At 54.9% G+C, this 24,884-nt stretch overlaps 1 protein-coding gene across 4 annotated transcripts in view; it reads right to left on the reverse strand.

Moving 5' to 3' along the window:
* The window catches only part of MOV10L1 (Mov10 like RISC complex RNA helicase 1), a 60,183-nt gene that overhangs the window by 3,003 nt on the left and 32,296 nt on the right, over window positions 1-24,884 (reverse strand). For 2 of the 4 annotated variants that reach the window (XM_058673810.1, XM_058673809.1), the window contains exons 14-23: window positions 23,613-23,671; window positions 22,877-22,974; window positions 16,550-16,646; window positions 16,131-16,309; window positions 15,433-15,579; window positions 14,516-14,637; window positions 12,823-12,922; window positions 11,568-11,732; window positions 8,969-9,142; window positions 3,863-4,012 (exon numbers count right to left, since the gene is read on the reverse strand). In XM_058673810.1, the coding sequence (XP_058529793.1) occupies window positions 3,863-4,012; window positions 8,969-9,142; window positions 11,568-11,732; window positions 12,823-12,922; window positions 14,516-14,637; window positions 15,433-15,579; window positions 16,131-16,309; window positions 16,550-16,646; window positions 22,877-22,974; window positions 23,613-23,671 (1,291 nt within the window). The remainder of the gene's footprint in view (window positions 1-3,862; window positions 4,013-8,968; window positions 9,143-11,567; window positions 11,733-12,822; window positions 12,923-14,515; window positions 14,638-15,432; window positions 15,580-16,130; window positions 16,310-16,549; window positions 16,647-22,876; window positions 22,975-23,612; window positions 23,672-24,884) is intronic. The other 2 variants (XM_058673812.1, XM_058673811.1) reach the window with 1 other exon arrangement.

Genomic DNA, 24,884 nt, shown 5'->3' on the forward strand with positions numbered 1-24,884 from the left:
GTTTTATGAAATCCAATGGGTGTTGGAGCTCAGCCCGATCCTGTCCACCACATACTCGGCCTTCACACAAACCAGCGAGAGCTGTAGACTAGTCAGAGCGACCTGCAATAACCCCCACCAGGCCCACCCCCTGCCCTGGGTCCTGTGCTTGCAGGATGTACAGTGAACTGGTCCAGTGTGTCCCCCAGCCCATTCAGTTCTCATATGTGTCAATGGGTACTGAAGCTAGTTCATCCCAGTAAGCCCCACTATCAAGTCCACACTGGTGCTGGTGAGTGCCACCATCCATGCCTGCCCCACTCCTGGTTCTCATGTTCACAACTGGGAGTGGCAGCCCAAGAGGGAAGTGCCAATAGTTTCCCGAATGGGCTCACTCCCACGCCCGGATCTTGTACTCTCCAGGTGGTTCTGCTGTTTAGCATGGCAAAATTTGCCCCCAGTGCCAGCCACTGCCAGCTGATGTTGCAGCAAAGCCCAACCAACCCTCACCCACTCTGGCTTATGCATGCACCAGCAGGAACAGTCAACCTAGCCTGGCTTCCCCCGATCCAGCTCACATGTAGGCCAACAGGTGTTGTAGCCCTGCCTGGCCTGGTCTGCCCCCGACCCCAGCTCTCACACTCACCCGTGGGAGTAGTGGCCCAGTAGGGGAGTCTCCACAGTCCCACTACTGGGTTTGCCCCCAGATCCCTTAATCCTGGGTCTCACGTGTGCTGTTTGGGCACTGTGGCCCAGTCTGGCATGCCCTGTGTCACCTTGGTGACACACTATAGCCTGGCCGGGCCCAGCCTGCTCCAAATTCTAGCTCTTAAAGAAAAAATGAAAATCAGAATGAGGTGGTGTTTGGCTGGGTGCTTCAGATAGTGGTTACAACACCAGCATGATTTTAAAAAAAAGATGGCAGGAGGAAACTATTCAAGTTCAAATAAAAGTGAATAAAAAACTAAAGAAAAGCTTGCAGAATTAGCGATCTGAGGGAAGTATGCAGTAAGTGACTTGGGGGGGGGACCTGGAAGGACAGATGGGGCACTAAATATGTGGCACAAGCAGGTGCCAGTATCCCATAGGGGAATTCTGAATCCTGGCTGCTCCACTTCCAATCCAGCTCCCTGTTAATGTTCCTGGGAAAACACTGGAAGATGACCCAAGGGCTTGTCCCCCTGCACTCACATGGGGCACTACAATAGAGACCTTGGCTCAGTTCTGACCACTAATCAGTGAATCATGTGGTCATTCAGGAAGTGAGTCAGCGGATGGAAGATTTTCTCTCTCTTGCCTTTCAAATATTGAAAAAAACAGATAATTTATTTTAGAAAGTGTAAGAGAATCAACTGACAGCCCTGCTGGGCTAGCTGCATTTCCATTGGTGAGTGTAGGAGAAAGGAATAGGGACGGACCTGGCTGAACATGGCTGCAGCATCTCTTGACATGTGCGGGCTGGCTCTGGGGTGTGCCAGATTGGGTTAGGTTCTAGCATCCACTGGTGCTCGCAAGAGCCAGAATGGATGTGATGGGCTGGGACAGATCATGGCATCCGCTGACCCACATGAGAGCCAGGTCTGGGGGTGGGCCAGGCAGAACTTGGCTGTAGTATCCACTGGAGAGAGCCAGAACAGGTGTGGACTGGTCTGTCAAGGCCACAGTGCCGACTGGTGAAGGCTGGGACTGGAGGTGTGCCAAGTCAGGCTGAGCCAAACACTCACTGGTGTGTGTGAGATCCACAGCTGGGAGCTGGTCTGACAGATTGGAGCACTCCCCTGTTAAGACACAGCCTTGGCTGGTACGAGTGAGAACCAAGGCTGGAGCAGTCCAGACCAGGCCGGGCTATAGTACCTATATGACACATGTGGGTCAGGTCTGGGGGCGGCCCAGGTTGTGTCAGTCTGCAACACCCACTGGCAGGTGTGAGAGTCAGGATGTTGGGACACAACACCTGCCAGTTCACATTCGGGCCAGGGCTAAGCGACAGCATCTGCCAGCATGAGCTGGGATTTGGGGGCAGATCAGGCTGTACAGGGCTACAGCAACCATTAGCCAGCATTGGAGCCGGGTTTGGGGGAAGGTGAGGCTAGGCCAGGCCAGGCCACTGCACCTGCTGGCACATGCAATGACTTCCGTAAGTGCTGACATGCTGGGCTTTGCTGCAGCACCTGCTGCCACATGCTGGGACAGGGTACAGGTCATGTTAGACTGCACTGTAGTAACCCCTGGAAAATGCAAGGACTGGGACTGGGAGTGGACCTTGTAAGGAAACTGTGGGCATGCCTCTGCTGGGATATAGCTCCCACCGGAGTGTCTGAGAGCCAGGACCGCGGATGGACCACGCTGAACAATGTGGCAGCACCCGTCTGCATACATGGGGACTGGGCTGTAGGGTGGGGTGGGTTGAGTTAGGCTACAATACCCATAAGTAAATATGAGAGTCCCATTAGGATGTGGCACAATTCAGACGAGCCTGCTGTACATACTGGGACGTAGGCAAAGGTGATTGGGGGATCACCAACTAGGCTGCAGTTCCCACTGGTGTGCACAACGGCCAGGTCTGTTGCATGCTGGGTTGGGCTGGACCCAAGCACCTGCAGGCTTGCATGGGACATGGGGCTGGCGGTGGAACTGATCAGGCAACCATCATCACCAGTGTGTGTACAGTCTGATGCAGGTGACGGACTGAACTGGTGAGGTTTCCCGGGGCACTCCCACACTAGACCACTGGACTCAACACTGGCCACAGGAAGGATCACAGGATTTGTGGTCCAACCATGGACCACATGCATGTGTTGGGACTGGGCCTCCTCAATTGGTGATGCCTGTGCAGTGGACACCATGTCCAGGTGCATGTGGGGGACAAGATGGCCAGCTCATTTGGGCCTGCAGGGGACGGCAGTGCCACGTCAGAAGGTTGGACAGCTCTCCTGGCTGAGCTTTGGCAGCAAGTGTCTGGGTGAGTGGATGCACTGGGTGGGCTCTGTCAGCCATGGACCCTGGAAGGATTTTCTCAGCTTGGAGCAATGAAAACCAGCAGTGTCTCAGAACTACCCAAATCAAGCAATACCTCTGAAACGTTCTTCTCTACATGGGGTTTCTAAGATGACATCAAGTGGCCATCCCCACCTCTGGGTGCTGATGTCGGCTGGCAGCTGGCGCGTCCCCCTCCCCCTCCCTTCTTTCCTACCTCTGCACCAGATACAGGAGAAAAAGGAGAAAAGGAAAATTGGAAGCAGTTGTCCCCTTATCTTCCCCCAGGCCCTGACCATCCCCACCTTAATGTTCCTCACGGACATGTACCCTTCTCTATTATGTAAATAGCATCAAAAATTTAAAAATCAGAAAGAGTACCAACGGAGATGGTAAGGTTAGTCCCCTGGTTGGGGGAGAATATGAGAAGATAATTTAACAGTCAGCAGCCAACCATGTCTCTGCATGTTCAGGGTGTGCAGCCAATGGCTCCCATGCCTGCCAGTCAAGGGTGGCCAGGCGTGTTCCTCGGGCATAGGCTCTTACCACAGGGAGGTACAGCACTTCACCAACAGGGAAACTGGCTCTGCTTCTCAGCAAGGGGGCACTGCCATGGTGAATACCTGCACCATCCACCTGCAACTGTGCTGTGGGGGCTTCTTTCTGGGGTGCATTTGTGTAAACCCCTCAGACCCCACTGCCCCATCCCAGTATTCGGAGAATATTCCTGGAACAGCGCCTGCATCCAGGTGCACTGCCCTCACACACCAAGTGTGCCTCCTTGGGACAGGGTGCTGGGCTCTGTGCACAGGCCTTTGCACAGCTGCTCCGACAGGCCATGCGCTGCAGTGGGGGAGCTCTTGCGCACAGAGTCCTTCCAATGCAGCCCTTCATCTTGACCCCATACCTGTTTGCGGTAGGGCGTGATGACACCAATGTCGCTGGCTGACACGGGGCTTGTGACGCTGCGGGCCAGGAGGAGGCAGTAGCGCATGACCTGGACAGCCTCAGCCGGGTTGAACCACGAGGGGCTTCTTCCTTCCCGCGCCTCACTGCCCTGGTCAGTCAGAAGAGAAAGCCTTGTTTACACACTGATGCTCAGCAGGGCCTCTGCAGACCCAGGGCAGCTGTCATGGCAGCCGTCATGGCAGCCACACCCATGTTGGGGAAGGCATACCACACACAGAGGCTGGCTGGCCGCACCGGCATGGTCAGAGTCCAGGGGCCTGCTGAGAGCCAGCTGCAATAATCCATGTCCAGGGGCCGCACAAGGCCCTGCTGAGGGCTGGGGGTCCCCACCTTCCCCCAGACACCCCCATCCACTCCCCTATAGTCACAGGTCTTCTCTGAGCTGCCTTGTGGCTGCATCTCAATAACTGTATCCTCCTGGGGAACAGGTGACCTTCCAGCATTAAGACACACACAGAGAAGGGAGGGAGGGATCAGACCGAGCCATCCAGCCTTGCATGCTACCTCCTTCCTCCGGTGCCCTCTGGGCTCCCACACATCACTGGAACCAGCACCACTACCTCTTAGGGTCTGTGCTGCCAAGAAGCTGTAGTCATGAATCGAATCTGGGAATCAAACCCAGACATCTGGTGTGGGTGCAGGCATCCTGACCCAAGGCCTTGTGCCTATCTGAAGAGCATTTCCAACCTGGACCACAGACTCCACTGGGGTACACTGGGGAGAGCCAAGATGGAGCCCACACATGGAGCCCAGGAGTGAGTGAGGATGGTCTGCGGCTGAGTACACAGGGAGCCACACGTACGCGAAGCTGGGGCAGGTGCTGTACTGTGGCATGCAGCGGGCCATGCTGCTGGCTGGGACACCCAAGCCCCTATCCCAGTACAGCAGTGAGTCCATGCACCCTGGAGGCCACGAACAGCGGCTCAAGTACCTGGGACTCAGACCCCATGTAGGAGCCCTGGGTGGAGTTGCACCTGGCCCAGCCCTGAAAGTTGGCAGGTGTTTGCTGAGCAGATGGAGTGACCTGCCCCTGATGTACTTTCAAGTCAACGAAAATAAACATTTTAAAATGAAGCTAGACAAAAAAAAAAAACCACTTTGCAGAGATAAACAAAACTTAGCAAGGACATTGGGGAATTAATTTTGGGGGGATATGATGCTAAAAACACAAGCAACAACTAAATAGATAAATTAGATCAAATTAAAACTTGATGTACTACAATGGGTCTCAGGCTTAGCAGCTAAAACACCAGTAAGTACCCACCTCCCCATCACAGCACTGGTTTACGTCCTGGTTAATCCCACCTCCCCATCACAGCACTGGTTTACGTCCTGGTTAATCCCACCTCCCCTTCACAGCACTGGTTTACGTCCTGGTTAATCCCACCTCCCCATCACAGCACTGGCTTATGTCCTGGTTAATCCCATCTTCCCATCACAGCACTGGTTTATGTCCTGGTTAATCTGTCACAGCATCTTGCTCTGAGCTTCCTGCTGGTGTAGACCAGGCAGGCTGCAGGACCCACTCAGATGCTTGGTTGCAGTTCCCAGCTCCTTTTAGAGCAGACTTGGATGTAATTCATGGCTCTGGCATGGCCCTGCCTTGGCTGTTGTGGACATCTGGGAGGAGAACCTGTGGACAGCTGCTCAATCTCTGCCTCTCTGATAAAGAAAAAGGTAAAGAGAAAGAGGACTTGACATGACAGCGCAGTCAGAACAACAGTCAAAACAGCCCACTGCTCCATGCCAGCACAGTCAGAACAGTCAGAAGAACAGCCCACTGCTCCATGCCAGCACAGTCAGAACAGTCAGAAGAACAGCCCACTGCTCCATGCCAGCACAGTCAGAACAGTCAGAAGAACAGCCCACTGCTCCATGCCAGCACAGTCAGAACAGTCAGAAGAAAAGCCCACTGCTCCACGCCAGCAGTCAGAACAGCCCACTGCTCCACGCCAGCACAGTCAGAACAGTCAGAAGAACAGCCCACTGCTCCACGACAGCAGAGTCAGAACAGTCAGAAGAACAGCCCACTGCTCCACGACAGCACAGTCAGAACAGTCAGAAGAACAGCCCACTGCTCCACAACAGCACACAGTCAGAACAGTCAGAAGAACAGCCCACTGCTCCACGACAGCAGTCAGAAAAACCAATGCCTGCAATCTGAGTGCCCACAGCAAAATGTGCACCCATACAGTGGGGTAAAAAGCAAGCAAATTCAATTCAATTCAGTATTTTTATTTGAAAGGCAGATTCAACAGAAAAAGGAGAGATGGTGGGGTTTCTTCTATTTGCTGGTTCATTTCCCAAATGACTGCAGTGGTCAGAGCTGAGTCAATCCAATGCCAAGGGCCAGGAGCTTCTTCTGGCCTCCCAAGTGGGTATAGGGGCCCAAGGACAAATGGAGCAGCCAGGACTTGAACCTGCACCCCTATGGGATGAGATGCCAATGCCACAGGTATAGGATTAGTCTGCTATGCCACTGCGCCAGCTCTGAGAGTTCTCCATTTTGTTTGAAAGGTAGAGAGAGACAGGAGAGAAGTCTCCTCCAAGTGTTGACTTGTGCCATCAGAAGGGAGCTGGGCAGAGACAGAGCAGCCGGTCTGAGGGGCGCGCCGATGGCCGATGCTGCCACTGCAGTTCAGAGAAACGTGGAGGGCAGACGAGACTGCGCGCTGCTAAGAGCCTGACAAGATGACAAAGTTTTGGGGCTAGGTTTCAAGTGATGAAGACACTTAATGTACCAGCTTCACAGCTAGGAATGCATCCCAGGAAGACTTTCATTCTGCCACAACAAAAATGGCTATTCCGGAATTGACTGACTTTCAGGATTTTTTTTCTAAATTGCTAAACCATCTATAATTGATCATTTTAGATTTATAGTAAATGACTTAAGAAACTTTAAAGACAATGGGTTGAAAAAATTTTTTTGAAGATTTATTTGTTTTTTATTGGAAAGGCAGATTTACAGAGAGAAGAAGAGATAGAGAGGCAGATATTCCATCCGCTGATTCACTCCCCAAGCGGTCACAACAACCAAAGCTGAGCTGATCTGAAGGCAGGAGCCAGGGGCCTCTTCTGGGTCTCCCATGTGGGTGCAGGGTCTCAAGGCTCTGGGCTGTCCTCCTCTGCTTTCCCAGGCCACAAGCAGGGAGCTGGATGGGAAGTGGGGCAGCCAGGATATGAACTGGCACTCACATGGGGTTCCAGTGCTTGCAAGACAGGGACTTTAGCTGCTAGGTTATGCACCGGCCCAGGATGGAAATTTAGAGCAGGAGGTATCTAACCTGATAAAAGAGCATCAAGTGAATAACAAACACTCCAGCAGCAGAGCAAGGAAGAGCTGGCGGGCAGAACTGGGTGCCACAGGGCTGGTTAGCTCTCCAACTGCTCTCCGAGTAAGATCTGGGACAGCAAGAGGCAAGGAAGCATCGGCCCAGGAACAGTGAGGTGGCAGCAGTGACGTCACAGATCAGCCTTTAAGGCTGACACCATCCAAGAGCCTCAGTACACACAGCAGAGCAGCTCCAAGTACAACCTACTTAGAGACAAGTTTTGTATTTGTGCTGTGGTACAGTGGGACATGACACTAACATGTGTGGACACCGGTTCAAGTCCCAGCTGCTCCCAGCTCAAGTCCTGGGAGGGCAGTGAGGATGGCCCAAGCTGGGGCCCTGCCTTCCAGGGGAGATACTGCATGGGACTCTCAGCTCCTCGCTGGCGGCCGGCCCTGCCCTGGCTGCTGCGCCTTTTAGGGAGTCATTCAATGCATTCACCGGATATAAGTCTTTCTCTGTCTCTCTCCCTAACAATTTTTCAAATAAATTTTCTTTTAAGCACAGTTTTGAGGTGAGGCTTGCACTTTTCTCACTGGGGTGCCCCGAGGCTCACCCTACATGGACCACACAGAGCAGAGCCCTGCCAGGCTCAGCGAGCCTCCCCAGGGTGCGTCCCACATGCACGCGTGTCCTTGAGCTCCCATCCTGCGTCACACACTCACTTTGTCCCATAAATCTCTTCATGGCTCCCCGGGCTGATTTCTAACAGTCAAGGGATTCTCTCCATCACAATTTCTAGTTTCTTCTTAAAATGATAAAAGTTTCAGGCACAGAGCTGGATCCAGGTGTTCAGAGGAGACCACAATCCAGAGAGTCAGAGTGAGACAACAAGTGCCAACAGCAGGGTTCCCCCTTCGGGTACCGTAACAGCCGGGGATGGGCCACAAGGCCAGAGCAGGACTGCATTGCAATCTGGTCTCCCTGGGGGCGGCAGGAACCCCGTGTGCTGTGTACCAAGGTCTGCACTGCAACAGGGACCTATACCCAGGCACCCTGATGTGGAATGCCCACCCACTTTGCTTTTCTGACACTCATGGAAGCTTCCAAGGAGGGATGAAGCTGGCAAGACAGTGGGCGGGAACTGTGAGGACCCCTCTGCCTGCTGCTCTCAGAAGCCCCTCACCCCCAAGGCTAGGGGTAAGTCCATCCACTCTCAAAGACCCAGACAGGTTTTCCTGAGGAACTCAATGAGAAGGAATCAGGACAGGCTTGTAGGTGGAGCTCTATCAGCTCTGGGGTGGGGTGCCCCTGACACAGCTTTCCTGCACCTTAGGCACAGCCCTAATTCTTTCAGGGGTTGATGCAAAATTTGACCTTTAACTGTAGCAACCCAATTCTCAACTGAGCACCTGAGTTCCGGGCTGCTGAGCCCCTCTCCTCCCGGATCCAGGCTAAGGCCAGTGGCCACAGCGCCACTGCTCTGGGCTATCCCTTCCCTACTCTGGGTCCTGTCCACTCCTCTGGCCTTGCCCAGGCCCTGGATGCTCCGAGCTCTCACAGCCTGGGAGCACACAGTGTCTGTCTCATCCTGGGGCATACTCGGGTCAGTGCTGGGACTCCAGCAGCAAAGGCCCCTCCTCACTGCCTTCCCTTTCCTGCCCCGTCAAAGCCTAGCGCCAGAATTGCCCCATGCCAGGCTCATGGGCGAAGCCCGCCACGTGCCCCTGCCCAACAGCCCACGTGCCCTGAGCAGCTGTGTCCACACTTACCCTCACCCCGTGGAAGACAAGTGGGAAGCCTTTTTTAGGCAGCTTCTCCCAGCCCAGCAGAGAGGTCACGACCTTGGGGTCTGCACAGACCTCGAGCTCCTTGTGGTAGAAGAGCCGGGAGGGCAGGGCCAGCAGGGCTGAGTGGGACCTGTAGTTCTTCACCAGCTTTGTCACCTGTGGGGAGAGGGGACGAGGTCACAGAACAGGGCCTGCAGGGGGTGGGGGTGGGGTCTGCCTCCCCCGCCATCCCAGCCAGTACCCTGGTGCCTCTACCTTCACAAACAAGAAAGGGCCTCCTGCCCCTGGCCTGGGTCTCTCACAAGGCAGGCCGGAGGCAGGCACAGCTCCCACTGTGGGTCCAAGGCTTGCAGCTGCAGCATCCACACAAGGCCAAGGACCCTGCCAGGCTGGTGGCCATGACGACCGCACGGGGCGAGGCCACAGCTGGGACACTCACTCTGCAGCTCTTCCTGAGCTGCTCCTGGCCCAGGACTTCTTCATTAAAGTCTTAACTTATTTACTTGAAAGTCAGTTACACGGGGCCCGGCGGCGTGGCCTAGCGGCTAAAGTCCTCGCCTTGAAAGCCCCAGGATCCCATATGGACGCCGGTTCTGGTCCCGGCAGCTCCACTTCCCGTCCAGCTCCCTGCTTGTGGCCTGGGAAAGCAGTTGAGGACGGCCCAATGCATTGGGACACTGCACCCGCGTGGGAGACCCGGGAGAGGTTCCGGGTTCCCGGCTTCGGATCGGAGCGCATCGGCCCGTTGCGGCTCACTTGGGGAGTGAATCATCGGATGGAAGATCTTCCTCTCTGTCTCTCCTCCTCTGTGTATATCTGGCTGTAATAAAATGAATAAATCTTAAAAAAAAAAAAGTCAGTTACACGGAGAGGCAGAGACACAGATCTGCTGGTTCTCCCATTAGGGCTGTGTAAGGAGCTTCACCAGGGTCTCGCACGTGTAAGGTTGGGGCCCGACACGTGGGCCATCCTCTGGGGCTTTCCCAGGTCATCAACAGGCTCCCGGCTGGGACACGGCCAGTCTCACACAGAATGCCTGGGTTACAGGTGGCAGCTGTGCTTGTATGTCACAAGGCTGCCTCCTGGCCCCATGGCTTCAACTCAGGACACAAGCTTTAACTCACCAGTCGGAACATGCTCAGCCCGAGATGCCAAGCCCAGAGCCTGCCTTGCATGGCAAGTCAGCCTCACTGGGGTGGGTGCAGGCGATGCAAGGGGAAAGGGGCCGACTGTCCCTAAGGCCTGCTGTGCTGCGGGGGAAGGGCACAGTCCACCAGGGCAGTCAGCTGTCCTTCCCAGCTGCTGGAAGAGCGCTCAGGCCCCTCAGGCCTGCCTTTGGACCGTGCAGCTCCTTTCTGGGGGCGGCCCTCCTCACCAGCAGACCATCACTCCTCCACACAGACCTGACTCCACTGCCCCTGCTGGGTCCTTCGGAGAAGTGAAGGTTCTACTGTCCCGGCAGAGGACCTGCCCGTCACCAGTCCCAACCCACGCTGTCTCCTGTGACACTGACCAGCAGGTGCTGCAGATCGAGCTCAGGAGCGCAGCCACGCGGCTGTCTCCACAGAGCCATGTTGCTGCGGGCAGCGTCTCATCTCAGGACCTCATCTGAGGTTGTGAGACCTCGCACAACCACAAGACCACGGGGAGACGGTCTGCCAGCCTCTCTGGCAACTTTCTCTTCTTTCAATGTTAATATTTGTTTGAAGGAGTTACAAAGAGAGGAGATCTTGCATTTGCTGGCTCAGTGGCAGGGGCTGAGCCAGGCTCCCACGTCGCTGCAAGACCCAAAGACTTGGGTCATTTGCTACTGCTTTCCCAGGTGCACTGGGGGGAAGCTGGATCAGAAGCCAAGTGGCTGGCACAGTGGTATGCAGGCGATCCTCTGCCTGCTGGTGTCAGCATCTCATATGGGCGCCTGTTTACGTCACAGCTGCTTTACTTCCCACCCAACTCCCTGCTACTGGGGATGAAGGCAGAGAGGACAGCCCACGTCCTTGGATCTCTGCATCTACATGGGAGACCAGAAGCTCCTGGCTACTGGCTCTGGATCGGCTCACCTCTGGCTGTTGTGGCATTTGGGGAGCAAACCAGCAGATGGAATATTTCTGTTTCTGTCTCTCATACGTAAAATCTGTCTTTTAAATAAAAATCTATTTTTTGAAGAGCAGCAGCTGAGACTAGAACCAGTACCCATATGGGATGCTGGCACTGCAGATGACCTGACCCACTGTACCATATCACTGGCCCTGGCTTTCTCTTGAGAACACATGGAGGTGACCTGCTGCATTCCAACATGGACACAGTGATCCAGCGAACTCTCAGACAGCTGGAGCCTGACCGCCAGCAGCCCCGAGCAAGTTCCTGGCTGCCGTGAGCAGGGCCCAAGCTGCAGATTCCCCAAAGGACTCTCACACAGACCGAGTGCCCCAGGGCTGCATCGGAAGGGGACCCTGTTGCCACTACTGGAAGACCCCTGCCCCAGCTTCTCTGGGCAACAGAGCCTATGCCCAGGGACAGAGCCAGGGAATGAGGGAAGGAGGCGTTCCTCGCGTCTGTCAGCCATGTGTGCAGCACTTACCAGCAGGGGGTTGTAGGCACCACAAGCACCAAAGGCATTCTCGTCCCTCAGGTATGCTGGCCGCGCCATCAGCCTCTCCAACATGGACACGTTTAGCCCATAGGCCATGGCCAGCCGCGACTTGATGACCGGGCCAAGCTGCATGGGATCCCCGGCAAGCACAATCTGTACTCAAAGAGGGCAACCCAGAAGTGAGGGACATAGTGACACACACACACACCATGGAAGGGGAGGGGAGTGTGCTACAGACAGACAGACAGACACACACACACACCATGGGAGGGGAGTGTGCTGCACACACACACACACACACACCATGAGAGGGGAGTGTGCTGCAGACACACACACACACCATGGGAGGGGAGTGTGCTGCAGACACACACACACCATGGAAGAGGAATATGCACTAGGCGTCTATCAGTTCAGGGTCAGGGCCCTGTGGTTACTCTGGCTGCTGGAGTGAGGAGAGGCTGGGATCACAGAGAACTGGTGCTGGAACTGTGGGGGCCAAAGGATGGTCCCCTGGCAGAGGCCATGGGGATGCAGGAAGAACCACATGGTGCTAAGACACAAGCTCCTTCCCAGAGCACACTCCACGCGCTTCCCTACGCGCCCCCACCTGTCTCGGTCCACCGCCTGGCTTTCTCTTCCCAACCTTTCTAAGCTAGTGGAGCCCCAACCATATGTCCTGCCTTACAGAAGTTCCTATCACGCCTGGCTCTTACAGAGGCCCCTCCCCTGGCCTTCCTCCCTCTCTCCTGTTCACGGGGAGGCCACAGAGCAGCCAAGATGACCAATTGTCTCCACAGCCACAGGCGCCAAAGAACTGCCTCTATCCACTCCCCTGAACTCTGTGCCTCACAGGGTGTGCTGACCCAGGGAGCTGGCAGCCTCACAGACTGTGGCCACCCACCAACAGTGCCTGTCACTGTCAGAGACCACGGGGGAGCAGCAGGGGCCTGGGAACCAGCTGAGGGACAGAAAGGTTAAGTCTGGAGCTTGTGCTGTCCTGTCTACCCCCGGGGACATGTGGGAGCTTGCAGAGCATTGGACCCCCAGCTGGTGACTACACCGCTGTGCCCCACTGCCCAATATCTCTGTGTCCAGCCAGTGAGTCCCGAAAAGGTGTCTATGTCCTCCTGGTCCCTGGCTGGGAAACAGCACTGCTCCTCCTACCGCACCTGAACCCTGTGAAGCTGCAGCTGCAATGCAGGTAAGCAGGGTCAGACGCAGACAGCACACACATGGGCCTCACCTGGCCACTGACGTCGGAGACCAGCCCCAAGGGGATGAGGCATTCTGGCTCACTGGCCTGTCCGGCTTCGTCCACAAAGACGTGGGTGAAATGTCCAACTCTAGGGGAGAGATGACGTAGGTGGTGGCTCTGTCAGATTCTCACAGTTGGGGCCTGACAGTCCTGCAGAGCCGATCGGCTCGGCACCGGAGCTCAGCAGGGCTGCTGTGTGCAGATGTTTCACAACACGACTCCCCGTGAATTTTGAAGAGCCTATAGGTGTGCATATTTTAATTGTATTTTCCACAAACTTCACTGAGCAGTTGTGCATGTGTGTGCGCGGCCCTGGCCTTGTGGTGGAGCATTCATGTCTTACACTGTGGTGGCCCGTATGACACCTGACGCCAGCTCCCTGCCACGTGGAGTTCGGGAGGCAGTGGCGACACTCAGCTGGCTGCACTGATGCCATTCCCAGGGAGCCCCCAGCTCCAGCTGTCCTGGCCACTGCAGGCATTCAGTGAGTTGGCAGACAGGAGAGCTCACTCTCAAAAGACTTTAGAAATGCTTCCCTTAAAAACAGTTTGAAGACAACAGGGGTGAGGATGGTCTGGGCACTGCACTGGGGGTCCATGTGCAACTCCACGTGGCAGTGCACTGCCCAGTGTGTGACCACCGGCACGTGGTTTCTCTTTGTGCCCCTGCTCCTCTATGTCAGGTGCAGCCATGGGCACAGGCCGGGCTGGGCCACAGATGGAGGCTGTTTTCCCATCTGCTCTCTTCCTCCTCACCACCTGCTCTATTGGGGCACTGCCTGGCCTGCCAAGGCCCTGAGAGCAACAGACAGTATGGGGCCAATGCCTCCCTGGAGGTCCGAGGAAACCACCTGGGGAGAGAGTACGTCCATGGCTCCCAGGCTGTGCAGGCAGGACATGCCCTGGGCCTCTGCCTGCCTGCCGAGCCCAAGCTCTCCTCTCCTAGAGAAGATGAACTGTACCCCCTGAGCCCCGTGGGCTGAACCGGTGTGCTTGGGCTGCTCCACGGAGAAGCACCGTGGGCTTGGGTCAGGAACGCTGAGACAATACTGCTGCAGCCTCACTGCGTTCCTGCTGAAATGCCAGGGTTCGCAGCAGTTCTCTGACAACAAACATGCATCAGCAATGACTTCCTGAAGCTCTGTAACAAGATGCTCTGTATTCTGCGGCACCTCATTCCACACTGGTGAAGCCCGTGTGTCCTCAGTCCCCAGTGTGGGCAGGGGGGCAGCTGGAGTCTCCAACACAGTCCACAGGCCCCAGCGCCCAGCAAGGGAGGGCCCTATACATTCCTGTTTGTTCCTGGTCACCATCCTGGGTTTGTATCTTGAGCTCTAGCCCCAACACCATGTCGTCTCAGCTCAAACAGCCTGTGCGACAAGCCACCCCACCCTCTCCCAATGGCCTTGTGTTTACTCCATGCCAACTCTTTGTACCATGGGACCCTGTTCCCATCTGCTCAAGCTGCCCCAGGACTCCCATGACCCCTACTGGGCCGCTCCAGCTGGGACACTTGAGGCTGGTCAGCTCTTGGGAACGCCATTGTGGACGGGGCTGACCTGGCAGAGTGGGGCAGCACAGCACCCCGGGAAGCTCCCCCGGCCGGTAAACCTAGCGGCTTGCGCCCAGCCAGCACTCCTTTCTCCACTGGGCCCGTGGTGGAGCCGGGCCGACGTGCTCACCTCACGCCGATCTGGTAGAAGAGGCCAGCGCTGCTGCAGGTGGTGATGATGATGCGGAAGCGCGAGGCCTTCCAGATGTCCTCGCCATCCTTGCAGTACGGTCTGATGGCGTCGATGACGGTCTGCGGCAGGAGGAGGGTCACTTTATCTCTCCAAGCATGATGCATGGACCCCAGCTGGACAGAATTGACATGCTGCCGCCCCGCGGCTGCTGCTCAGCCGGGACTCAGTGCCAACTGAAGGCCGTTCCCTCAAATGAAAACACTGCACCTTCCCAAGAACACCCAGCCTGTGCCCACAGCGCACCCCACACAGCCTGCCCCCAAAATAACTTGATGTGTTTTCTGGGTTTCATTTATATTTTTCCCAGTGATTTTCAACCTAAAACAGATCAAAAACTTTTAACTTTCTTATCAGGATTCTTAAAATCAAATGAGTAAATGAAACCAAAAAGGAACCACACATCTGGACAGCAATAAAAGAGGAACATAACAATTTAATAAAGCAACAAGTGCTCACAACAGGACTAATAGCTCATGGATCAAATATAAGAATACAACAAAATATTCAGGAATAAAATCCTGCCATTAGGGCTGTTGTATGGCTCAGCAGGGAAGACATGACTCAGGATACTGGAATGTCTGTTCCCGACTCTAGCTTCCCACTGACACAGGCCTAGGGCAGCAAGCACTCTGCCTCAAGTACTCGGGTCCTGGTGCCCTCTGGGGAGACCCAGGCTGAGTTCTGGGCTCTGGCTTCAGCCTGGGCCAATCCAGACTGCTTGGATCTGCAGAGTGAGTAAGACTCTCTTTCTGCTATCAATAAATAATGAACACTAAAACACTGCACAGTGAGTTAACAGCGCTGGGCAGCTTCCCAGACATGACTCCGCGTGACCTTACCTTGCCCCCACTCACCTCCTCAAACCTGCAGGTGGCGTTCACCCTGACCATGGCTGCCGGCCGCAATACCTTGCTCTCATGCAAGCGCAAGCACACCAAGTCAGCGGCACTGTTGGAGGGGGCGCACACCAGAATCCGACTGTCCGCCAAGGCATGATGGACCTTCGTCAGGGACACAAGAGACACTGGGTCACAGCCACAAGGTCTGAGGCCACAGCCCACTCAGGACACAGGCAGGTGCTCACAGCTCACTGTGGCTCCTGTCTCCTCAGGCCACAGGAGGTGGGAGCAAAGTCCTCCACGCGTCAGAGCCTAAACACCTTGCAAGGTACCAAGGGGCCGAGGCGGATGCCCTAGCCCGAGCCTGCACGCAGCGTGTGCCGCTGACCCCGTCCTGAGAGACAGAGGACCAGGAACATTTTGTGATTTGTTTGTAATATACATGCAGGCTCCAGAAACGTTAGCAGAATGGGGGCTTCGACTTCTCTAAGGCAAGTTCAGCGCAGCAAAATTTCACTATGTGACTGCAACTTCAGACTACGGACTGCACACTGTTGTGTAAATGAACCATTTGTTTCTAAACTTCTGAGTTTTTAAATACACCACCCCCACCCAGGCAATCCTGCCTGACATTCCCAAGCTCTCTGCTTCCTCATCCAGTGTGCCCCGCCTGTGAGGACAGGGCACAGCACAGCAGTGGGCACCATCCTCACCTGCAACACAGCCTCGATGATCGTCACCGTCTTCCCAGTGCCAGGGGGTCCAAAAAGAATATATGGGAGTGGGCGGCAGTCCCCACTCAGAATTCTTCGAACTGCCAACTTCTGATTCTCATTGAGCACTGGGTTAAAAAACTCCTTGTCTTTTGCTTTGGGATTCTCGGTTTCACTGACTGTATTTAAAGCAGATTCAGTGCGAGGTCAGGAAGCCCGCCTCAGGCTCGGGCCACGACCAGCTCTGCAGGCCACCACCCACACACAGCGCCACATGCCCCTTAGTGTCCTGGTCCCTCTCACAGAACCCACGCTCCAAAGCCTCTCTCAAGTGTCCACAGGACAGGCCGGTCCCGCCCTTCAGCGTCCTCTTCCCTTTCCTGCAGGGCCCAGGCCCCGAGGCCCTCCTGGGTACGTACCCCCGCTGCCTGTCTCGGCAGCCCCCGGCGGCTCCGCGGCACCGACAGTCCTCTCTGCTGCAGCAGCTTTCGTTTGGTCCTTGTCAGAGTTTCTCTTCTGGAAATCATCGTGCAGAAACATGGTTAAAAGCCAGAGTCCTGCGCTTCCACTGGTCTGTTTACAATCAGAGCACACACACTCGGACACACAAGTGCCTGACAGAAAGCTGCAGAGAAAGTCCATGCTTCCTAATTCCCTTTCAAAAACTCCAGCTCAGGGCCCAGCGCAGTAGCCTAGTGGCTAAAGTCCTCGCCTTGCACATGCCAGGATCTCATATGGGCACACATACTGATCCCAGAAACCCCACTTTCCATCTAGCTCCCTCTGCCTGTGTCCTGGGAAAGCAACAGAGGACGGCCCAAAGCCTTGGGACCGTGCACCCATTTGGGAGACCCGGAAGAAGCTCCTGGCTCCTGGCTTCGGGTTGGCTCAGCTTCAGCCTTTGCAGCTGCTTGGGGAGTGAATCACACGGAAGATCTTCCTCTCTCTCCTCTTCTCTGTATATCTGACTGATAAAAATCAATGAATCTTTAAAAAAAGCCTCCAGGTTAATAACATGCAATGGTAATATTTAGATAGAGCTTAAAACTTTGCAATAGTAACATAAAAACTGAATACCTGAATCTAAAAAACATTTTGTGACAAGGAAGGCAGAACAAGTAGGGTTATGTGACACTACAGGTTCTTGTGGCCTCTGGCCAGGCACTGCCCTGTCCAGTCTCCTGAGCGGGCATGGGGAGCCCTGTCCTCACAGGCTGCTGTCCACAGGGGACAGAGAGGCCTCGAGGGCCTGCAGGCTTGGTTCTGTCATGGTTCAACACTTTATCCTGGACCAACCAGCTGATTCTATTACAAAAAAACAGTCGTTCACGACTCTGAATGCACATTTCAAGTCCAACGGTTTGTGGAAAGTGGAATTAAAATTTGATTTGGTGGGGCCCGGCAGTGTGGCCTAGTGGTGAAAGTCCTTGCTTTGAACGCGCCGGGGTTCCATATGGGCGCCGGTTCTAATCCCGGCGGCTCCACTTCCCATCCAGCTCCCTGCTTGTGGCCTGGGAAAGCAGTCGAGGACGGTCCAAAGCCTTGGGACTCTGCAACCTGCATGGTAGACCCGGAAGAGGTTCCTGGTTCCCGGCATCGGATCAGCGCAGCACCGGCCGTTGCAGCTCACTTGGGGAGTGAATCATCGGACGGAAGATCTTCCTCTCTGTCTCTCCTCCTCTCTGTATATCTGACTTTGTAATAAAAATAAATAAATCTTTAAAAAACTTTTGATTTGGTGCAAAAAACTGAAATCCATTCCTAAGAGAGGGTCTGGGAAATACATATTATGGAACAATCGCGGAGACAGATGTCAACTTTCTTGTACCAGATACACTTTTTCAAATCCCTGGCTGTGGCATGCTGATGGGAGTCTCCTTCCTTCACCTTACAGCGCCCCACCCCCCCGCCTTTTAAAATTTTATTTATTTGGGCCTGGTGGCGTGGTCTAGCGGCTAAAGTCCTCGCCTTGAAAGCCCCGGGATCCCATATGGGCGCCGGTTCTAATCCCGGCAGCTCCACTTCCCATCCAGCTCCCTGCTTGTGGCCTGGGAAAGCAGTTGAGGACGGCCCAATGCTTTGGGACACTGCACCCGCGTGGGAGACCTGGAAGAGGTTCCAGGTTCCTGGCTTCGGATCGGAGCGCATCGGCCCGTTGCGGCTCACTTGGGGAGTGAATCATCGGACGGAAGATCTTCCTCTCTGTCTCTCCTCCTCTGTGTATATCTGGCTGTAATAAAATGAATAAATCTTTAAAAAAAATTTTATTTATTTTTATTGGGAAGGCAGATTTACAGAGAGGAGAGACAGACACGAAGAACTTCTACCTGCTGGTTCACTGCCCAGTGTTCACACTGTCAGGAACTAAGCTCGTCTGAAGTGAGGAGCTAGGGGCCTCTTCTGGGTCTCCCTTGTGGGCGTAGGGCCCAAAGCTTTGGACCATCCTCTGTTGCTTTCCCAGGCTATAAGCAGGGAGCTGGATGGGAAGCGGGGAAGCTGAGACACAAACTGGTGCCCATATGGAATGGAAGGGGAAGATTCGCCTATTGAGCCATTGCCGTGGGCCTGACTTATTTCTTAATTCCATTTCCCTCCCAAACAAATGGATTCAGTAAAAGCCATCAGGTCGCCGCCTAGACATGCAGCAGTGGCTCGTGAGAGTCCAGACGTCTGTGCTTTCGATCCACTGCCTAGTCCAGGGCACTCTGGGAGACAGCCGGAAAGGATGCTGACACCCCCGGGGCAGGCCTGCCTGCTGTGGCGTCTGGGGGGACAAGCAGCAGATGGAAGCTCCCTTTCTCTCTGTCGCTATAAAATGAAAAAGAGACAAATCCTGGAAGCAGAATGAGGCCGTAAGCTCCACCACGGCACAGATGGCTCTCCTCACTGCTGGAACCACAATACTCACTGAACGTGCTGCTAATAAAAAACAGAACCAACAGTCCACCAAAGTACGAGAGCCCTCAGCAGCACGTGGAATATAACAGGCCTTCGTTGTTCACAAGTGACTGCATGGCAAGCAGAAACAAAAAGTACCCTCCCCAGCTGCAGGCACCTGCCTGGGTTGCACTGGACCTGGGCAAGTGTTCCACCGCTGGGAGAAAAGCAGCCAACAGCTGGCAGGCAACCTGGGCCCGGTTAATGCCAAAGCTGTGTACTACACCAGTGTGCCTGCATAGTTTCTTTTTTTAACATGTGTGGAGAGCAGATGCTGGCATGCTGGCAAACAGGGTCTGGGGACCTGTGCCCAGGCATGCATAGGCCTCGAGCCGGTGGGCAGGGCCCAAGAAGGCACAACACACTAGCAGAGGACTGGGCTTGGGGATGTCCACTTTGGTGAACATGCTCAGGTCAAGGGGTCTAGGGCTGTGTGGGAGGGGGACTGCTGAGGGAGGATGTGACAAGTGAGGAGTGACTTTTGGGGACGTCCACCGACGGGCTTTGCATTTGCAGGTAAATGAGGAGTGGAGACTGGGTGATTTGTAGGAGGGAAACTGGAGGACTTCACCCGCCCACACGGGAGACCTGAGCTTGCTGGTATCAACCACCGTCTTCTGGTGCACACAAAAGCCTTGGCTGGGGGGCCTGCCTGGCAGGGCTCAACCCCAGCACCTGCTGTGTCAGGGCAGGATGGACACCAAGCTGGGCTGACACTAATCAGCATGTGAGAACTGGGTCTGGAAACATTCTGTGGGGGAACTGTGGGCTCACTCCATGGGACTGCCATCCCAGCTGGTTTGCTAGAGGGCTGGGAGTGGTGACACGCTGAGCTAGGCATAATCATGGAACTCACCAACACTCCTGGGTACTGGGGTTGGGAACAGGCTGGGCTGGGTCCAGGTTGCAACACCCACAGGTGCACCCAAGAATTGGGTTTGGGATGGACCAGGTCACAACATCAACCAGCACAAAGGCTGACACTGGTAGCAGACTGCCAAGGAAGAGTCTAACAGCTGCTGCCAAATGTTTGATCTGTGTCTTGGAGTGGGCCTGGTGGGGGAACTTGGGGAACTTTCCTGGTGGGCTGTTGCTCCCACTGGTGAGCCTCTGAGTCAGGGCTGGGTGTTGGTCAGGCCAGGCAGGGCTGCTTTACCTGTCAGCAAACATGTGGGCTGGCTCTGGGGGAACAGACCGGGCAGGACAGGGCCAAACTGTCACACACCAGCATGTGCAGAAGCCAGGATGGGGTGTGGCCCATGCTGAGCCAAGCTAGGCTATCACACTTACCAGTCTTCATGAAAGCCAGGGATAGGGGCAGGCTGGGCAGGTCTAGCCTGCAGCACCCACCAGCAAAAGGTGGGACTGGGGGTAAGCCAGGTCAGGCCAGGCTGCAGCATCAAGTGGCAGAGCCCAACTGGGTGATGGGTTATGATGGGCTGGGTCAGAGCAACTACTGGCATATGCAAGATCTGTGGCTGGGAACATGTCTAGTAGGGGAGCTAAGGGGACATCCCAGCTGGGATGCAGTTCCCACTATTGAGTGTGAGGTGGAATGGGGCAGCTAAATGGGCTAGACAAGACTGCAGCATCCCTTGGCATGGGTGTGGGCTGGGTCTGGAGTGTGCCAGATTGGGCGAGGTTCCAGCACCTGAAAGTGCTCGCAAGAGCCAGAATTGGTGCAGGACAGGCTGAGCTAGGTCTTGGCACCTGATGACCACACAAGTTTGGTCTGGAAGCATGCCAGGCAGGGCTGGGCTGTGGCACAGCTGGAATGGGTGTAGGCTCGTCAGGCAACTCTGTTGTACCTGCTAGGACAGGAGGTGGGCCAAGTTAGGCTAGGCCAAGAACCCACCAATATACCTGAAAACTGTGACTGGGAGGTGACCTAATAGAGGAGCTTGGGCTCCTCTGTCAGGACGTAGTCCCTGTAGGTGAGCACAAGAACCAGGCTGGGAGTAGCCTGAACCAGGCCAGGTTACAATACCCGCCAGCATACATGTGGCTCAGGTCTGGAGGCAGGCCAGGCTGGGCAAGTCTGTAACATCCACTGGTAGATGTGAGAACCAGGATGGGGTGCAGCCAGTTCACATTAGGGCCAGGACTGGGGGCTGGCAAGGCTGGCCAGGGCTATAATCCTGCACGTGAGCTGCTTGGGGGAGAGCCGGGTTGGGTTAAGTGACTATATCCATTGGTACATCCACAAGCCAGAGTAAGAGCAGGCTGGTTGGGCTTTGCTAGGTCGGTCCTAGGACTGAGACAAATCCTGTCAGGTGAGACCACAGAACAACCTGGGAAGTGCAAGATCCAGGCCAGAGAGGGCCTAGTAGAGATACTGCGGGTGCCCCTCAGATGGGCTACAGCTCCCACTGGTGAGCATGAGATCCAGAGTTGTGGGTGGGCCCGGCTGGACAGACGGTGGTACTGCTCGCATGCGTGTGGCTGGACAGTGGGGTTGGTCAGGCTAAGCTAGGCTCCTATGTCCAACTGTCCTATGAGCAATTGTCTCAACTACTTTCCCCCATACCTGAATGGGATGCAAGATAGACTGGGCCAGTCGGCTGTAAACATGAGCATACACAGGAACCAGGTCTGGGGACAAGCCAGATGAGGGCTTGTCTGAGGGCTGCTCTGACGAGCGGCAACTCCCGCTGATGTGCATGAGGGCTGAGTGCATGGGCAGCGATGGGCTGGGCCTCAGCATCCACTGGTTTGCCTATGAGATGGGGCTGGGGACAGAACTGACCAGGTGACTACAGCCACCAGAGAGTGTCGGCTGATGTGGGTGATGGAATGAGCCAGACCCCGCACTGGCTGGCACATACCTGAGTCAGGTCTGGGGTTACCTCTGGTGAGGTTTCTTTGGGGACCCACCCAACTGGACCCCTGGACTCAGAACTCCAACCAAGGAGAAAACCACAGCATCTGAGGTCTGACCGTGGAGTGCATGTGTCAGAACTGGGTCTCCTTGGTTGCTGAAGCCTGTGAAGCGACAGCATAGCCACAATCGCATGGGCAACATGACAGTTCACTGAGGCTTGCAGAGGACATCTAGAACCATGGAGGGCAGAACAAATTGGACAACTCTCCCATCCAAGTGTCTGGGCGAGTGGAGACTCTAGGATGGACTATGTCAGCCTGTGGACCTTGGAATCATTTCCTCAACACTGGAGCAACAAAATCAACATCACAGAACTATGGAAACCACTTTAGGAGTGCCCTTGGAATACACTCCATACGGGCTGTCCTAGGATGACATCGGTGACTTTCCCTCGTCCGGGTACTGATGTGGTTAGGCTCTGGGAGCTGTCCTCTCCCCTTCTCTCTCCCCTTCCCCAGATACAGGAAGAAAAAAATTGGAAGCAATTGTCTCATCTACTTCCCCCATACCTCAACACTCCCCACACTAACCAGTGGGCCACATGGGCATACAGAACCAACTATGTAAACATCATCAAAAAGAAAACACATTTATTATACAAATACCCTGCAACACTCACCAAGATTGCAAATATTAGCAGTCTGTGTTTTGCTCCTTCCAGACTTTGTCTTGCATGCATGAGCACACACACCTGTCTGTCTGGGTTTTCAGGAGTACCTCGCTTTGCTCCACTTAAGGCACTGCAGTCATGTCCAGCTCCTACACAACTGCCTGTCTAGGAGCACTCGAGTCTCACTTTGATCACGTTTGGGGTGACTTGTGCACTAGAGTCCTCAGGGCACGCCCATCAGCTAGCACAGAGCTTTCTAGAAATTCGCTCCCAGTGCCATCTGCTCACATGTCAGAGGCCACGGCAGCAGAGCCTTACCTTGGAGGCAGACTCTCCGTCGTTTCGGGCATCCTGTGTGAGGTTCCAACTCACTGCCACTTGGGGAGACTGTAAAATGACTTCTTCTGGAAATAAAACTTGGAAAGCAAGCAGAGGGCAAGGGCAGATGTTAGGGCACAACTCAGGCCAGTGCGGGCAGGCACGGCCCCTGCTGCGCTCCCCTAACGTCCTTCAGTGTGTGCCTCCTGGGACCCCTCTTCGAGTGCTGCCACAGCTCCACTGCACTGTCCCCAGCACACGGGGAAGGCAGAGCAACTCGGCTCTCAAATACTCATGTACAACGCTCCAGAGTTTCCAGAGAAAACCAATGGGCTGGCATGTGGCACAATGAGTTAGGCTACTGCCTGCGACACAAGCACCCCCTGAGGGTCCTGGTTTGAGTCCCAGCTGCTCCACTTCTGGTCTGGCTCCCTGCCAATGCATCTGGGAAGCAACAGATGGAGCACAAGTGCCTGGGCCCAAGCACCCACATGGGAGACCCAGCCCACCTCCAGCCATCATGGCCGCCTGGGAAGCAAACCAGAAGATGGAAGATCTTTTTCTCTCTGTTACTCTGGTTTTAAAACAAACAAAAAAATGTTAAGAGATGGAAGCTTCATTAAAAAACATGTGAATATCACACGGTTTCCCTCTAACATGTGACAGAAGACTATTTGAACACAGGTTATAGTCACTCTGCAGGAAGACTCAGCACTGCCGTCCTCACAAACAATACCTTTGACACCCAAGTGGGTGACTTGCTCCAGTGCAAAGTGACATCGTCTGCTTGTGGTCCTGCCAGAGACAAGGAGAAACACTGTGAGTTAGAGCCACTATGGCCGACACAGCCGACACAAACTGTGTATCCAGATGCTACAGCCTGAGTTTCACTGCCATGTCGTCCTGGGAGCTGTGTTCTCCATGGTGACCTGGCCATCAGGGGATGGGCCCCGTGATGACAGATGAAGGCCAATGGCTGGTGACAGTGCGGGGCTTTTCTGTGCCATGTGGTACAGTGAGCAGCAAGACCTTGCCCTATTTCCACTGCTTGGGCAGCAGACTCCTCCAGCTTGCAGCCAGACCATGTGGAGGTCTGGAAACGTGTTTGCCAAGACACGTGAACTACACGTCTCCACAGAACATGGAGGACCCAGGAGTCCTCCCAACTCTTCAGAAGGAACACCCTTGGTGTCAGAATATTTCCAACAGGATGTAGCTGAGACAGCGGAGGCCTGTGGGATCCTGTTGAGAAGAGGCTCCAGCAAAGTGCAAGCAGAGGGCCTCTCACCCCGAGTGCGCTCTTGCCCCCTGTGGGTCCTTGGATGGGCTTTCACGCTCTCCTTGATGACAGGTGGACATGTGTGCTCTGTCTGGTCACCAAGGACAGACCATACTCCTCACCTATTCCTTATTTCAATAATGCTTTGACCAGGTCGTCTTGGTAGCCTCCTTGAACTCTGTTCCCAGACATGACCTAATTCTGAGTTGTGTCTAAACTACTGTTTTACTAAGAGTGTGAGAACTAACCCGAGAAATAAACTTTGTCAGTTGCCCCAGAGAGTACTGTCCCCTCATTGCTCCCCAGGAACCCACAAGGCGAACTTGCATTTGGTGTGAGGACAGCACGGACTCTGATGACAACACTGCTACTCCAACAACCAAATGAACAAGCGGGAAGGTCACTGGACTGGTAAGGGTCTTTTTAGAAACTGACAACAGAGAGCTGAGCCGGGGGCAGCGTAAGTCCACCTCTAAGAAAACAAGACCACTGAAGAAGAGGACCTGGGCTGCAGCATGAAAGGGCACAGAGCTGAGCCCCAGGGGCCTCCTGGGGCTGGAGCCAGATGCAGACTCGGGGGCCAGCGGGGCGCATGGCGCATGCTCCGAGGTTGCCACCAGGACCTACCGCTCACTTGCAGGCAGAATCCCAGTGTGTGCACAAGACTTCTCGGAGGCCTCTCTTGGGTATCCCCATGTTGGTCCAGAGCTGAGGGGCTGCCGGACATGG

The sequence above is a fragment of the Ochotona princeps genome, chromosome 15 (assembly GCF_030435755.1).
Source record: "Ochotona princeps isolate mOchPri1 chromosome 15, mOchPri1.hap1, whole genome shotgun sequence".
Taxonomy (NCBI): Eukaryota; Metazoa; Chordata; class Mammalia; order Lagomorpha; family Ochotonidae; genus Ochotona; species Ochotona princeps.